The sequence below is a fragment of the Aethalodelphis obliquidens genome, unplaced genomic scaffold (assembly GCF_003676395.1).
Source record: "Aethalodelphis obliquidens isolate GAN/ISIS:26980383/991018 unplaced genomic scaffold, ASM367639v1 scaffold3, whole genome shotgun sequence".
Lineage (NCBI taxonomy): Eukaryota > Metazoa > Chordata > Mammalia > Artiodactyla > Delphinidae > Aethalodelphis > Aethalodelphis obliquidens.
In genome coordinates, this window is record NW_020837947.1 from 32,656,088 (window position 1) to 32,671,798 (window position 15,711).

A 15,711-nucleotide genomic window follows, 5' to 3' on the forward strand; every position below is an offset into this window, starting at 1 on the left:
AAGGATGCTACTAAAAACAAGGTTTGGTGAATTTAAAGGAGAAAGATACACAGGTTAAGTTGATTTCTCTTACATTCTTAAAGGAAGAATGAAAAATTTTCCATTTTTATCTTCATCTTATCAATGAGGGCAATGAGAAGGAAATCAATTAATTTTATCATATGGGCCTCTCAGCATTGTCGAAAAGAATGACAGCAAAAATGGTCTCAGTTTTAGAAATATCAGTCCATGCTTTATTCTAGACGTCTCCAAGTCTTAACGGTACTTGGAAAAAATGGTATTCCCTGGAATGATGCAGGTCAGATGGAAAGGCTTCAGATTTGTGTGCTGATTTGCCGTTAGCAAAATGCTTTTGCAGTCCTCTAATTCCATTCTCATAGTGACTTTCTGACGTTGGCAAGCAATTGTCCTCATCCTTATTTTACAGATGAGGTGATTGAATCCAAAGAGGTCAAAATGACACTTAATGTTTCCAACTATTAAATAGCTAAGTTGAAAACAGAAGTCAAAATCCTGACCTGCAGCCCACTTCTCCCTCCACTATTCAATTCCAGTTCCTCCATAACAGGAGGAACGTAAGCCCATTTGCTGAGAGAACTACCCTGGAAATAAATCTTCCTTAAGTAATTCTAAACATGAATTTCTGTTGAGATAGCTTCAATTTACTTGTGCTTGCACACAAGCTGTATACCAAGTTGGAAGCCTACTGTGCAAGACAAGTTGAAATCAATTCAAATGATGTTTTACAAATATGACTCAATCTACTAGTAGATAAGAGATAAATAAAATATAACAAGCGTACTGACTCGGGATTCATGCTGACTTTCGGCTCACCTGAAGTGGGTAGGAGTTTCAAATATGATATGGCTTTCACTCCTTGAACCACAGTGCCTTACAAAATGTAGGCCGCAGAAAGCATCACCTACTTGGATTAGTTCCTGTGTCAGATCCCATAGACACACTCTGTGAACACATTGTTCGTGTATGGGGAAACCTCAGCAGGTCCAACTGGAACTAGTGATTTTCAGATGGGTAGACACTAAAAGTATCTGACATGAATCAGGGGGATTCATGTCTTTGGATTAACTAGTCTGAGAAACAATGCTGGCAAAAATAAATAAGTCCCCCAGTCACTTTTTGTCAATTTGCTTGTCATTTATTTTGAAATCCAGAGGACTCATCTTGTTGTACTTGTTAAACATCGTGGCAATCTCTATTTACTACATGTGAAAAAACATAATTAATTCCTAAGTGCTGCTTCTCATCTTCATGGCATTTTAACCCAGCTTCTAGCAGAATTGACTCTGCAGAAGAGGTACATTATTTGGCAGTGGTTCTGTTTATGAATCTGCGATACTCTCCTTTGGGAGATGGTAATGATGATTACGCTTAGTTAAAGTACTACAAATGAAAGACAAACTAGGCCATGCAAGCAAATGAAGGAGGTAGGGGAGCATCAGTAATAAAAAAAAAAAAAACCCTTTTGCAGATAAATCAGTATTGGAGACATTGCTTTGATTATGGGTATGCCAAGTTGTCGGTTTGGGGTCACATTTGGTCATCGAATTAACCTGATTTAGGACAAAATTGCCACGAGAGCTTGTGTTATTTACTATTAGAGTAGAAAAGGAGAAAGGAAAAGAGCTCATTTAGACACAAAGTCAAAATTTTGTCAGAAAAATACATCTTTTTTTTTTTTAATTTTATTTTTTTTGCGGTACGCAGGCCTCTCAGTGTTGTGGCCTCTCCCGTTGTGGAGCACAGGCTCCGGACACGCAGGCTCAGCGGCCATGGCTCACGGGCCCAGCCGCTCCGCGGCATGTGGGATCTTCCCGGACCGGGGCACGAACCCGTGTCCCCTGCATTGGCAGGCGGACTCTCAACCACTGCGCCACCAGGGAAGCCCCATCATTGTTTTAAAAATGAAAAGCACAGCAGCCTACAGTCAGCCCCTTATGGATGTTTGGTTCAAGTCAGGGAGCTCCCTCTTTAAGGAAAAAAAATGGAGAACAGAAAGGAATAATCCTTTGAAAGCGTTCTAGGTAAAGAGCACTTTACATAATTATCACATATAATTTTCACAACGACCCTGAAAGGTAGGCACTATTTTCTCCACTTCATATTTGAAGAAATCAAGTTTCCACAAGGACCAACCACTTGCCAAAGGTCACACATACAATAAGCAATAGAGCTAATTTAATTCCTAGTCAGGTTACCTCCAAAGCTCATACCTTCCTTTATATCATGCAGCCATTACAGTATTACAGTATTTTTTTAAAAAAACCTTGTAGTTACTTAAATGAAGGTGCTTATATTTCTCATCATAAACTATATACTATTAAGTCAGAGACGACTGAATTAATTAATGGAAGAAAATATTTTACAAACCACTTTCTGAATACGGGTATCCTGGAATTGTATCACTTTAGTTTTCCACTATCTGAGTCATCATAAAGGAGACTCTTTTCCAGTATAGCATTTCTCAGTATGGGAATCATTCTTATTGCATGCTCTGGCAGAAGTGAAAAAGAATCATCAATACTAAAAAATGACTAAGACAAATTCATCTTGGGTATGTAAAATTTTAAAGCTTAATAGAAACACTTTTCAGAAAACCAGTGCTCCGTTCTTATCTACTATTTGAAGACAGCAAACCTTAGGGATCTTCAGTCACTCAGCACATGCGTGTTTGCCCCAAGGTAAATGTGTGAACGCTGGGAGATGCAGTTCTTGAGTTTACCTGAAGATGGCATCCATCCCAAGGCTGTATGTGATTTGTATAAGGACTCTCTTTAAATTCGCAAGCACGGTCATAAACTCTTTCCTACTGACTGGGAAATTTGTGCCATGTATGGTAAATAAATCTTCTTTAAGTGACAACACATTAATATGTTCTTCAGATGGTTGCAGATACACCTCATCTTGGGCTGTGCTGATTCTCAAGTCATTTCCCTAAAGAGAAAAAGAAAGTATAAAAGGGTAAAACTGTGAAGAAAGGGATTCTTTTCTCTGTGGATTATCTTCTGTAGGCTTTTAATTTCAGGTTAGCTTCCCCTGTCAGTCAGCATATTTCTAGTATGTATAAAAGGCAGAGAAAACAATTCAAATATTAGCCTTAACCAGATGCATCACAAAGTATAAGCTTCCTGGTTATGCATGACTTTGCTTCCCCCATTAACTAAAATAATAAATACCTGGCAACTCATAGATATATGTGATTACAAATGTCTCAGTTTTACAGAAGTGTACAAAAATTGCGTATTTCAAATATACTATTTTATGGTGAATGGGGGTTGTATAGGAAAATAGGGAAGAAAACTTAGAACAGTGTATGAAGCTATTGTTTTAAAGGACTCTTCTATCTGGGGGGGGAAAAGCAAACAAGAAAAAAACCTGCAGTTTAATGTTCACAATAGGATAATGGCATCATTACCATTCGGGTTAACATTTTATCTTAGTTCATTCGTATTAATAATATGTAACTTCTCAACATTTTACATTTAGAGAATCCCTTTTACCTCAAAGGAATTCCATGACATACTTCTAGTTTCATACACATACATATGTAATGATATATATATATCACCCAGATCACTTCATCTAATACTGGGAACATTCATTTTGGGGAAAGAATTTTTTTTATTGATTCTCATGCATGAAAGTTTCAAGACAAAAAACAACAGAGCCTCGTGCTAAATCAACACAGATCCATTTGGACTCATAAATATGCATGAAATGTGTGATTCTGTGTGAGCTGAGGGGAGGAGGGCATGTGTTATGTGAAAGGAAGAGTATGAGAAAGGATGGAAGACAGACTTTGTGATAACTTTAGCCTTCTAGCATTTGGGAACTGCCTATGGCCCTCCAAATCCCGAAAGCAGTTTCTCCTATATTTTTCTTACCTAAATTAGGAGTTTTGAATTCGATTTAACTGCACCTAAATAAATGTTTCCTTTTCCATTTACTTCTAGCTAATATAAACAAAGAAATAAACAATAAAATCTACTTGGAAGCAAGGAGAGATGGAAAAAGTACAACTATGTAAATCTGCCATTTGCCTAAATACTTTCAGTATCCTTATATTCTTGGGAAAATGGTCATTAAGTTTTAAATTTAAATTCCAAATCTGCTGTAAAACTCCCATTTACCATTGGAATCCAATGCCTATGCTCAGTCTTTTAGTTATGTCTCAGAGTGAAACATAAGACTGGCATAAAAAAATTCCCAAAATATGATATTTTTCTCTAGTAGTATGTAAATTAATGTTAAACTAGCCAAGTAAGGAGTAACCTCAAATAACGTAAGAGTGTAAAGCAGTTAAATATAAATGACACTTTCCATACTCTACCTCTAAGATGAGCATAAGCTGGAGCACGTGTTCTGTATCTTCCTCCTCTTCTTCAAGGTCGTATGATACAGTAAATGTCAATTGTCCTCCAACTGCTGTGAGCTACAAGAGAGGAGATGCGTAATCATTACAGGTCTGGAGGTGGGTCATTAAATCATGTTTTAGTTATTATTTTAAAATTATTGTATTGCTCTAGAGGGCAGGATTTGGAAGAAGCAGAAATCATGAGCGTGCAGAGTGAGAATGATAGACACTTCTTTAGGAGTAACCTTTATACGAACCTTACCCATCAACAGCAAGCCTGACACAAATATAAATTCATGTGTTATTTTCCCTGGTATTGCAGGCTTGCTGAAATAGGTTAAGTTCCAGGGAACCAAACACAGCCCCTCGTGTCATTCTCCTAGTGCGTAGCTTGAGCTTTAAAATTCCCAAACAGAGAAGGATCTTTGTTAAAATTGGGAGATTTCTACCCATCCCTGAGGGTCACTCACTTTCTGTGGGTCTGAATGATTTCAGCAAAGACATCACTCCATTTCACAGGCACTTTACCTAGACTATAAGCTAAGCTGGGAAATGTTGTTGGTCAAAGAAAAAGGGTAGCAGCAAATTTTATATCATGATAAAATTCAATCAAAACTCCCAAAGAAGATACACTTTCCCCTGTGCAATCAACTATGCTTAGTTTGAATGAATGCTGTTATCCCTTTTCATTAAACAAACTTCTTTCCTTCCCACATGCATGCCGAGCCCCATACAATGTATGCTTGAGGTTTACATCCTCTGACATTGACAGTAACCTTGCAGAAAGGATAAAAAAATAGGAAAGCAAGATCATTTACAGGATAGGAATCAACACTGGAGCTTGAGTGACAGACTCGATGCAAATGCTACAGTGCTTTTTAAAAAATTCCACCCCAGCATTGTAAATAGACACTCATAAAACAAAGCTGATGATTTGTATTCTGCAGTTTCCTCCATGCTGACAAACAGACCCAGCTTCGCAGCCCTAGGCTCTTTGTGGCCTCTCATAGCAGACCCTGACCACAAAGCAATTCCCGATCATGCTCTGGATTGAAGAGGAGGAACCCGGATTCCTCTCAGAGTTGTTCCATAGGGAATGGAACATAGCTCGCCATGGCTGATTAAACAGGGTTTTAAAATTGCAGCTCCTAATGTCTTCTAAGAGCTCATTACAGGGAGCTCTATAAGGAACTAAAATTCAGAAAACTTTTATTCCCCTGCTCCACTGAGAAATAGCCCTATTCTAATGTCTTTTCATATATAAAATAATAAATATCTCTCTGGACTATAGCCCTTGGCATTATTGTGAGTAATGAGGGGTGAATCTATGTAAAAGGTTTTTGGCTCTATTAAGATAAGCTTCCAAAATTTCACATAGCATGCTTGTTCAAAATCAGCCAGACATTTTCTCAATGACAGGAGTCTAGAAAGGCAGCAGAAAGAATGTTTCATATATTTCAAAGAGGACTTAACTATTCAGAATTTCATAAATTAATAAAAATATTTAGTAGGAGGTAGGGATTGAGTTTGGGAAGAACATTGGGACATAGATCTATAATGTCGCAAACTTTTGAGCTTCCAAATGTGTTTTGATTATTTAAAATTTGGATTACATGTTATTATTCTTCTGGAATATGTTTCTCTAAAAAAAAAAAAAAGACCAATGTAAATTAATTCTTAATTTCTTAAATCAATTTGAGAAACTTAGAATTAAAGGTAATTCCCACTTTGCCAATAAAAAGAGCCAAAGTGTGTGTAATTTGAGTATCCCAGATGTTAAGACTTAAGATGAAATACAAAAATGTTTGATCTGTTACAATATTTGATTTGTCAATGTATTTTCCATACTTGCTTATAATCGGTCATATAGTATATGAGATAATATAATATGGGAGAGTAATGAGGGTGGAAACGGGGAAAAAAGAACAAATAACTACATAGAAAAAGAGAGGGGCCTTTTGCAGGTCAATGATAATATAAAACATGAACTAAGGAATAGAATTAATTCAACCTATTTTCCTGAGGGCTTATAGTAATAGTAGTAATAATAATAATGAAAAACTGGTTTCACATTTCATAAAAACTTTTCTCCAAACTCTTCCACGCATATTTGATACCCATGCTTTGGCAACATTAGAACCAGTTTTTGAATCATCTAACAATTTTCATGAGTGAATTTATTTTGCTTCCACCTAAGTTGTGAAAAACAGGAAATTTTAAATAAATGCATGATACTGTTACCAGGTGTTTTTTCCCCAAACCACAAGTGTTCATTTCTATAATATTAAAATCATTGTCTACTTCATTCATCCTAAGGTGTGTATTTATGATCACCTCTATATAACTACTTAGTCAAGTACTTAGGTAATTTTTTAAAAGACTGTTTAAGATATCATCCTTCAATTTAGAGATTGTACCTCCTAGGAATAATTACTTATTCTCTGTTAAACTCCTTTGCCTCTATTTTTCCTTCAACTCCATAAAGTAATCTCTTCATAAGCAATAAGACCAAGCACTTCCTGGTGGTGTTTCCAGCTAGTGTGTCTTCCCCAAAGAGTACATACCATTGTAAGGTCTTTGTAATGATTCAGTTATAAGATAACACCTTCTTTTCTGAGGAATATTGTTTTTTGGGGGAAAAAGTTTTGCAAATACTCAGAATATAAGTTGTCCTTTCATATATGGCTTGGATGAGGAATTCTGTCTCTTCTCCATCAATGTACTGCTCCATATTCCAAATGCCATTTTTACTTGGCTCCCCCACATGCTTGCTTCTCCACTCTCCTATAATTCCTTCAGTAACCCAATCTTCACTCTCTCCATCAAATCAAATGTGCACAGGGCTGCAAGTCATCAATTAACTTTGTTGTCTCCTCTAGCTGTTATCTCTGGTTATTTGTTAGTTTTGCTGTCAAACTCTAAGATATGTGGTATTACACTCGTTTTCTTTATTTCTACCCAACCACCCTTTTTTTATTTTATCAAGCTGCAGCCTGCTTTCCACCCTTAGTACTTCACTAAAAGTGCTTCTTGAAAGGTCATTTATCAGCTTTATCTAGCAACCACTAATGGGCTTTTGTCCAGTTCTATGTGTCATGTGATAATTCTTAAGATTCTTGACTCCTTGGTCTTCTACTACATTAGACTTTTCTGATACTTCTTCCTCTGGAGTACGACAGAGGTCATAACTCTGTCTCTGTGATAGATACATTTTTCTTTTATTCTATACTCAGTGTTTGGATGTCTCCAAGACTCCTACTCTCTTTTGGTTATCCTTTCTTATTGACTTTCCATTCCTCTCTCATGGATTGAACTATGTTCATACCTGGTTTCTCAATCTGTATCTTCTATCCTGTCCCATGTCCCTGTGTTAATTTGCTCCTGGTGTCATAACAAAGGACCAGTGACTGGGTAAACAACAGAAATCTGAGATCAAGATGTCAGCAGGGTTGGTTTTTCTTAGGCCTCTCACATTGTCTTGTATTATAGATGGTCATCTTTTTCCTGTGTTCTTCCATGGTCTTCCTTCTGTGTTTGTCTCTTTCCTAATTTCCTCTTCTTATAAGGACAACAGTCATAGTGTATTAGGGACCACACTAAGAACCCCATTTTAACTTAATTAATTAATTGGAATAAAAGATCCTTTCTCCAAATACAGTCACATTTTGAGGTTCTGGGAGTTAGGACTTCAACATACAATTTTGGGGAACAATTCAGCCTGTAACAGTTCTGTACTGAATGATTGTTCAGTAATGTATCACACACTCAACATACCCAAAGTTAATCTTATTATCTGGGTCTTCCCAGGAAACAACTATTTTCTTAAATTTCATGAAGCATGGGTCAAGCCAATTGCTTTGTTTCTCTACTGTAATTTGGAAACCATAGGTACAACATAATATTGTTTTCACTTTATTTTCTGTATCAGATTAGTGCCTCGATCCTATTCCTTGAAATGCTTCTTGTCTAACTTTCTGTTCCCATTGCTACATCCCACTCACTAGATCCTCATCAAGCATTTGAATTCAATTCCCTGACTTCAGTCTTCTTTTTTGGGGAAAGTGTTACCAACAATTACTTCTGTTATTGCACTTGCCTAATGAAGAACCTCTAGTGGCCCTGGGATCTACGGTATCATTCAAGTTTCTATGCAGTTTCAATACTCTGTAGGATCTATCTAGCTCCCTGTTCACAAAATCTGCGCAGAGATGTCCCAGGGCACTTCAGTAAACTCACAAAGGCACTGTGGGATGTTGTAAATGTTTGAAGGAAATACAGCAATACTATATAATGGTTGGACACCACACAAACAACTAGCTCTATGTAGTTCACAATTTTAACAGATAGTTCTATATTCCTCTAGAGGATGTTCTCAAAATTTTGAGCTATGTTTTTGTTTACTTGCATTTTCAGCCATGTCATATCTTTGTTAAGCAAAGTTTTCAGTGGATGCTGTGATAAACAAAAACAAAAACAAGCATTGTACAAAAATCAATGTGAAACAGAAAATAAAGGCAGCAATGTCTGATCTGATTCTCGGTTTTGAGAACTTGAATATTACTCAGCAAGAAAGATCCCATTAGTAAGTAATTGTGGTAATTTATGAAGAAAAGAAATTATTATATTGTCTAAATTTATGTGCATTATTTTTTAATGACTGCTAAGTTGTTAAATTACAAATATTTATTAAGTTGTTTAGCCCTAACTACTGCGGCATATTTCAGTTGATCTAGAAGGCATTGTGAGAAAAATATGGAGACACTAAGAATACCACAAATTGAAAAAGTTTCAGAACTCCCAATCTAGCCTCTGTATCTATCCAGTCTGCTATTTATGTGTGCTTCAAGTAATTTTCCTGCTGCAATTCTCATTCCTACAGCTCTCTGACCATTCAAATGCTGCTTTTCTTTCTTTGCCTTGTTGATGTCCCGCTGGACAGAAGACTGAGGGAAAAAAGTTCTTTCAGTGATATTCTTAAAGTCTACTGAGAAGTCAGTGGCAACCACAACTAGTAAAAGAACTAAAGGACAGAAGAACAGGTAGAGCTCTGTATAAACCAACTCATCCAATAACATTAAAGAATTCTAACCATACATCACATGACATTGGTAAGTTATGTGTACTGTAAATAACTTGAACTTTCCACAATCTTGGACTTTGTAGACTCTATTAATTTTATATTTGAGGTTTTCATATTAGTCCTTTTTGGGGACAACACTGATTTCTCTAATTTTACAGAGCACTGCATGTACAGCCAATAGAACATTTCATTTTCTCCTGCTATTTAGGAACTAAACTGGCATCGTTCTATTGGCTAGAGAAATATGCTTTTCCACAGGTAGAAATAAGTGCAATTCCAGTTTGCTTTAGGGCCTTTCTTATATTTACTGGATGGATTAGACTATATGTACCAGAGATGAAAATTATATTCCTTTTCAATACAAAGAGAAAGTGAATTTAATGAAAATATTTCATTCCATAAGAGTTCCCAAAGACCTAGCCTTTTATCTTTCCCCTTATCTATTAAGCAAAATTCCCTTTGGGGAGATTCAGATATCAAATTGCGAAGGCGCTGCAAGACAAAGGAGCAGCACCCATCCATCCGTTCCTGGAGATGGTTCAGTGCTAAGCCCTTCACTCTCCTGATCCTCAAATTCACCCCATTAAGAAAAGAGCAATGCGAGTAGCTGTTTCCCTTGAATACCTGTTTTAATTCTACCTTCAGGGGAAAGGAACAGCTTGATTGCAAGTAACATTATAGTTACTATGCAATATATAACCTAATGTCACACTTAATAATGCAGTGTGCATGCAGCACATTGCATTAAAGATCTAATGAGGCAGGAAAGTTTTTCCTCATGAGTGGAAAAGGCTAAAGTTAATTCATAAAGCTAAGCTTTACAAAAGCATTTAGTATTAGGTTTTGTGTGTTCTAGCCTCTCTTTTTCTCCCCCCAATTTAAGAAGTATGGATTGAGGGATGAAGGGTGGATGATCTATGGAGGACAATATATCTGCAAGGAAATTTTTCTCAGAAAAATAGGCCTGGAATATTTGGTCCTCTGATGTCAGAACATCATCACTCTTACTCCACAAAATGGGGTGTGAAACCTAATATTTGCTTTTCTTACCACAGCAAATATTTCAGAAGGGATATACTAAAATCAAATGAGGAAAAGGCTTTGTAATATTGAGCAGGAAAAGTGAAACAGAGCTGTCAATTTCAATTTCGTATCACAAAGAGGGCAGGCGATTCATCTTTCTAGATTCCAAAGCCCCAGAGTATTAAACTCTGAAAAGGTATCCTCCCATTTAAGTGTTTATTAATGTGTCTATTCATGAAGCTCTCTTTCAAAACAGAAAATGTATTCCACTACAGGTTTTGTTATACTCTTCTGTACATTTATAACATTGAGATAAGTGCATGTTTCTCTCCTTTCAAAACTTGATCATTAGAATAGAACCGATGCAAGGGGATGTTGAATTAGAGAACAGGCAGAATTTACATGGGAGATCTTAAAGTTACATCATCTTTGACGCACAGAAAATGGACTAGGAGTTGTGGGTGTCACATGGGGACAATACGTTCTAGAGATGTTGCTTTGGAAGGCAAGAGGCTACTTTATGCAGTCCAGGAGATACAAAGAAAAAAACTCGAGGAATTTTACTTTCTGCCTGCCTTACTCCCTTTCTTTTCTTCCTCTCTGCTTGCTTTTTCTGCCTTCTTTCCTTCCTTTTACACATCTCCCTCAAACCCTACCCCCACTCCCACCATCTCCTTCTCTCCTCTTTCTTCTGGTTTTTTTTTTTTCCTTTTAGACTTGGCCACTTCCAACCCGATAAGATAATTTTGCATCCCTCTGTACTTTGTATCATCTAAAGTTCATATGTATCCAAAGCAGTGATTAAAATTGTGAATGCGTCAGGGCCAAGGACAGAGTTTTGTGGCAGCCCACTAGGGATACTCCCTCAGTGTAACACTCGCTACCTGATCATTCAGTGTCCTTGCAGCCCAGTCCTCCAACTGCTTACGGAACTACTCACGCATATTTATTCTTCCCAACTTGCACCATGTTTTTCCAAATTCTCACAACCTACCTCCTAGCTAGTATTCATATACAATGTTTCTTATTCATAATGCCAAGAGATATTCATTACAGCATTTTGGTTGGCAGAGGGAAAACAAAGCAATTGTGAGAGATACATCTAGAGGAATTAAGAAGTCAATATGAGATTCTCATATGAATTTTTGTTAGATGTTTATTCACTTGAGTAATGCCAACCTATCTCCAGCGTAAGCTTTCTGTCTCCTGCGTAACAAAGTGAGGCCCAATTATACTTTCCCTATACACAGTTATGATTCAAAGCAAATGGAATTATAAAGGTTTGATCAGGTAAGAATGTATCTGGTTGCAACTGAAAACCAGACAATTAGTGGTTCTCATATAACAAGAAGTCCAAAGGTAGACAGATCAAATTTTTTAAAATTACAATGAATGGGTTAATCTTTTTCTATTTCATGTATTTTCTACAAATGCCTAGATCCTTCTGGGGGCACTTAAAAATATAAACATCTCATGAACAGATTTGCTAAACTTTACATAGAAGACGAAGCACTTAGAAGTACAACATCCCATACATAAATTAGTATTTAGTGTTTTCTCTAAGTTCTCTGACTTAGAGAACTACTTGCTACCTTGTGACATGCACTGATCAAATATTGAGTTGAAATAGTACAGTCTCAACAGATGCGAGTAAATGGTAGCAGCCAAATTCTCCAAACTGTTTTTTGTTATCAAGCCCAGACTCAAAAATAGGATTTTTGCAACAGCTGTTTGTCTTCTGTTTACTTTTTATGTTTGGATGGAAGCTTCCATTAGTACTCTTTCTTTGAGTTGGATTAATTTATGAGTAAATATTCAGTACAAACAATACATGTAGCATATTATTAAACATTGATCTAATCAAATAAACCATAAATTATGGTTTTATATATACGTATGTTTTGTATTGACTAGGGCTTAATTTTTTTCTTTAAGTTCTCTGCCAAGAAAACAGAAAACTATATCCTCATGATATACAACATTGATCTGATTAAAATAACAGGACCCATTTTAATCCAAGTTCCAGTAAGTTAAATAGAAACAGACTTTCTATTTTCACATAAATGACGAATGAAAACAAAATATACAATCCTTGTGGAAAATTTATGAAAACACTGTAAAAAAGAGTTATCAGCATTGCTGTTTTCTATGTGAATGAGAATTTTAGTTAACCTTTCTCTTACTGCTTAAGTATTTTGTCTTATAAGTATATTCATTACTTTGGATAGTATATGGCTATTGTATAGCCTTTTCCCCTCACATTGCAAAAGTAGCAACAAGAGTGTAATAAACAGAGCTTTCCTCTTGCCCACAGTCAATTCTAACAGTTTATATCTTTAGCAACACTAAATATGGTTGGAACTGCTGCATGTTTAAATAAGTTCAATTAATTTTAGGTTACATTATTTAAATAGAGGTTATTTTGAAATAGCAGTCAACTTATCTCCCTCAAAAGCAGAAGCCAGAACACATCTTGGAATACTATTCTGATCTGATGCTAAATTGATCTACCACTATTCTCTTTGCTTTCTTTCCTCATTTGTGAACTCTGCTGGTGATTCTTTATTAACAGCAGTAGAAGCTGATTATGAATTTTAGAAGAAAACATTCCCAAATATGCAATGGAAACTAGAGGAGAATCAACAGGCTAATAAAATACATTTAAGTATCTTCTTCCAGAATGAACAGATAAAGGGCTGTGTTAGTTATCTGATGTCTATTAATATAGGGGTCAGATATAAATCACACCAAAGATCAAACCCATTCCTGGAGATCTTCCAGACCTAATTTCAGATCCTGGTTCTGCCTCTAAATTGCTGTATGGCCCTTGGGAAAGTTATTTATGCCTTCAGAGTCTCAGTTGATTTTCACTAAAATGAGCTGAATTACACCTACCTCAGAATTTTGTTCTGAGTATGAAATGAGAAAATACAAGGTAAATTCCTCACCCGGCACCTAGCATATAGTATATAAGTAAAAAATATTGTAAGTTATACTGTTTTAATGTATTTTCAAAATTAAATATATACACACTTCACACAAAAAATCTAATCATAATAATATTTATTTCACAATTCTAAATGAACTTTAAAGTCTTAGGTTTTCTGGAAGAGTCACAGTGATGGCAGGATTCAGATCTTATTCATGTTTTAATGTTTCCCTCTGGTACTCTGCATAAGTATCTCACAGATAGTAGATGGTACATAAATATTTGCTGAATTTTAATCAAATTCAACACCATATATCATTTCAATATATGATATTGAATAGATGGAGAAGGCATTAAAAAAACTTGGAAAATTTGTACGACTCCATGAGATAACTTGCAGTTGTTATTAAAGTAGGTCTTTATTGGTCTCTCTATTATTATCTTTATCAGTCCTAAAAACAAACCAAACTAGACATATCTATTTGAGCTTTTTGGTGATTTGAGCTTACCACAGGAACTTACTGTACTGCTGACTGGCAAACTATAAATGCATTTGTTTTAAAATAAGAAGGCTTTAGCACTGGGAAGTTTGATCTGAAGTTGAAGGGAAAAAAATCAATATTTAAGTCATTTAGACATTTACACACATGAAGCAACTATACGCCATTACTTTTCACCAGCTTCTATATGCTAGAATAATAGTGCAATTTCCAGCACTCCCTAATACATATTTTATAAGTCATATGCACATTTTCAATACGTTCTGATACATTGGCAAATAATGTACTCTCTGTATTAAGAAGAGACCTAGCACACAGATTAAAGGAAGCAATAATCCAACTGCAATCACAGCTAGTAAGAGCACATTCTTGATATCACCGTTTAAGAGAGTAGTTGACAAATCAGAGTTCATTCAAAGAGGAATGACCAGGATGTTGATGGCTCTAAAAGCTGAGCAAAAGGTTTAGAAAGGTAATAGTAATCTTTAATCTTAAAAAAGAAAAAACTTAGGGAAAACATGATTGTTTTCTCGAATGTCTGAGGCTCTAGCTTGTACAATAGGAAAGAAACGTGCTCTGTTTGTAGCACAGAAATTGAGCCTATATAAGGAAGTGGGGAGAAGGAGTATTGTTTGGTCATGTGGAAAAATTAACTTCTAATATCTAGAACTGTTGAAAATTGAATGAACTACCTTGTAGGGTATCCATATCCCTGAAGATGTATGAATAGAGTTTCATCTGTCTAGGATGATGGAGGAGGAATGCCTATATCAGCTGAAAGGTTGGACTAGATCTGAAATCACTGGGCAACTTGAAATTCCACCATGCTAAGTTTTACAGCTACTTTATTATAGTTGGTGACTAAATATCAGGGTAACCCTCTGCAATTTCTATTGTAGAGCCCCGGGATAGTATTAGTTTTATATACATCTGCTTTCTGCTCTGTGATTTTAGAGATAAAAAATTTATAGGAAAGAGCAACACATTTTATTAAGAGAAAACTACTTGTATACACAAAGACAGAATGGCATAGTGGGAAAAAGAACATGTTCTGGAGCTAGACTTCTGGGGAAGAAACAGTCAGCTCTGCCTGCCACTTATTAATTGCTTATGACTAGAGTAAATTACTTAATCTCTCTTTGTCTCAAATCTTCATCCGAAACATGGATATGATACAACAGTAAATGCTTTATAGGGTTGTGGTGAGAATTCAATTGAATAATCTAGAATAGTGCTTGACACTTTACAAGTGTTGAATAAAGGTTAGCTGCTATCATTGTTCTTGTTGCTATTATGTAAAGCAATCTCCAAAAGTTTGTAACCATCCAGAGCAAGATTCTCTGATTACCACATCATTGCAACAAATCAGATGATCTGGGTATTTTTAAGTTTGAAAACAAACATTTGTCACATTTTTAAGCAATATATGCATAACATAAAACTACGGTAGGTCTCAAATTAAGGGACCCAATTACTGAGCCTTATATAATCAAGCAAACATTTATATAAAACTTTAGAATTTCAATAGCACTTTTGGCATCATTTTATTTACTCTTGAAAAATCTCATAAGTATTATTATTATTATATCATATCATATACAGGGGGAAATTAAGGTTCCAAAAGGTTAAATTGTTCAAGGTCACACTTTTACTTTAGTGATATCGAGATGCAGCCTTGATTTACCTTTTTAAATTCAAGACTCTGTATCTCTCCCTCCTTCTCTCTCTCTCTCTCTCTCTCTCTCTCTCTCTCTCTCTCACACACACACACACACACACACACACACACACACACACACACACACAC

At 35.9% G+C, this 15,711-nt stretch overlaps 1 protein-coding gene across 2 annotated transcripts in view; it reads right to left on the reverse strand.

The window, feature by feature from the left end:
• LAMA2 (laminin subunit alpha 2) overlaps positions 1-15,711 on the reverse strand; it is a 447,101-nt gene that overhangs the window by 254,294 nt on the left and 177,096 nt on the right. For both annotated transcript variants that reach the window (XM_027086788.1, XM_027086780.1), the window contains exons 12-13: positions 4,349-4,450; positions 2,741-2,952 (exon numbers count right to left, since the gene is read on the reverse strand). In XM_027086788.1, the coding sequence (XP_026942589.1) occupies positions 2,741-2,952; positions 4,349-4,450 (314 nt within the window). The remainder of the gene's footprint in view (positions 1-2,740; positions 2,953-4,348; positions 4,451-15,711) is intronic.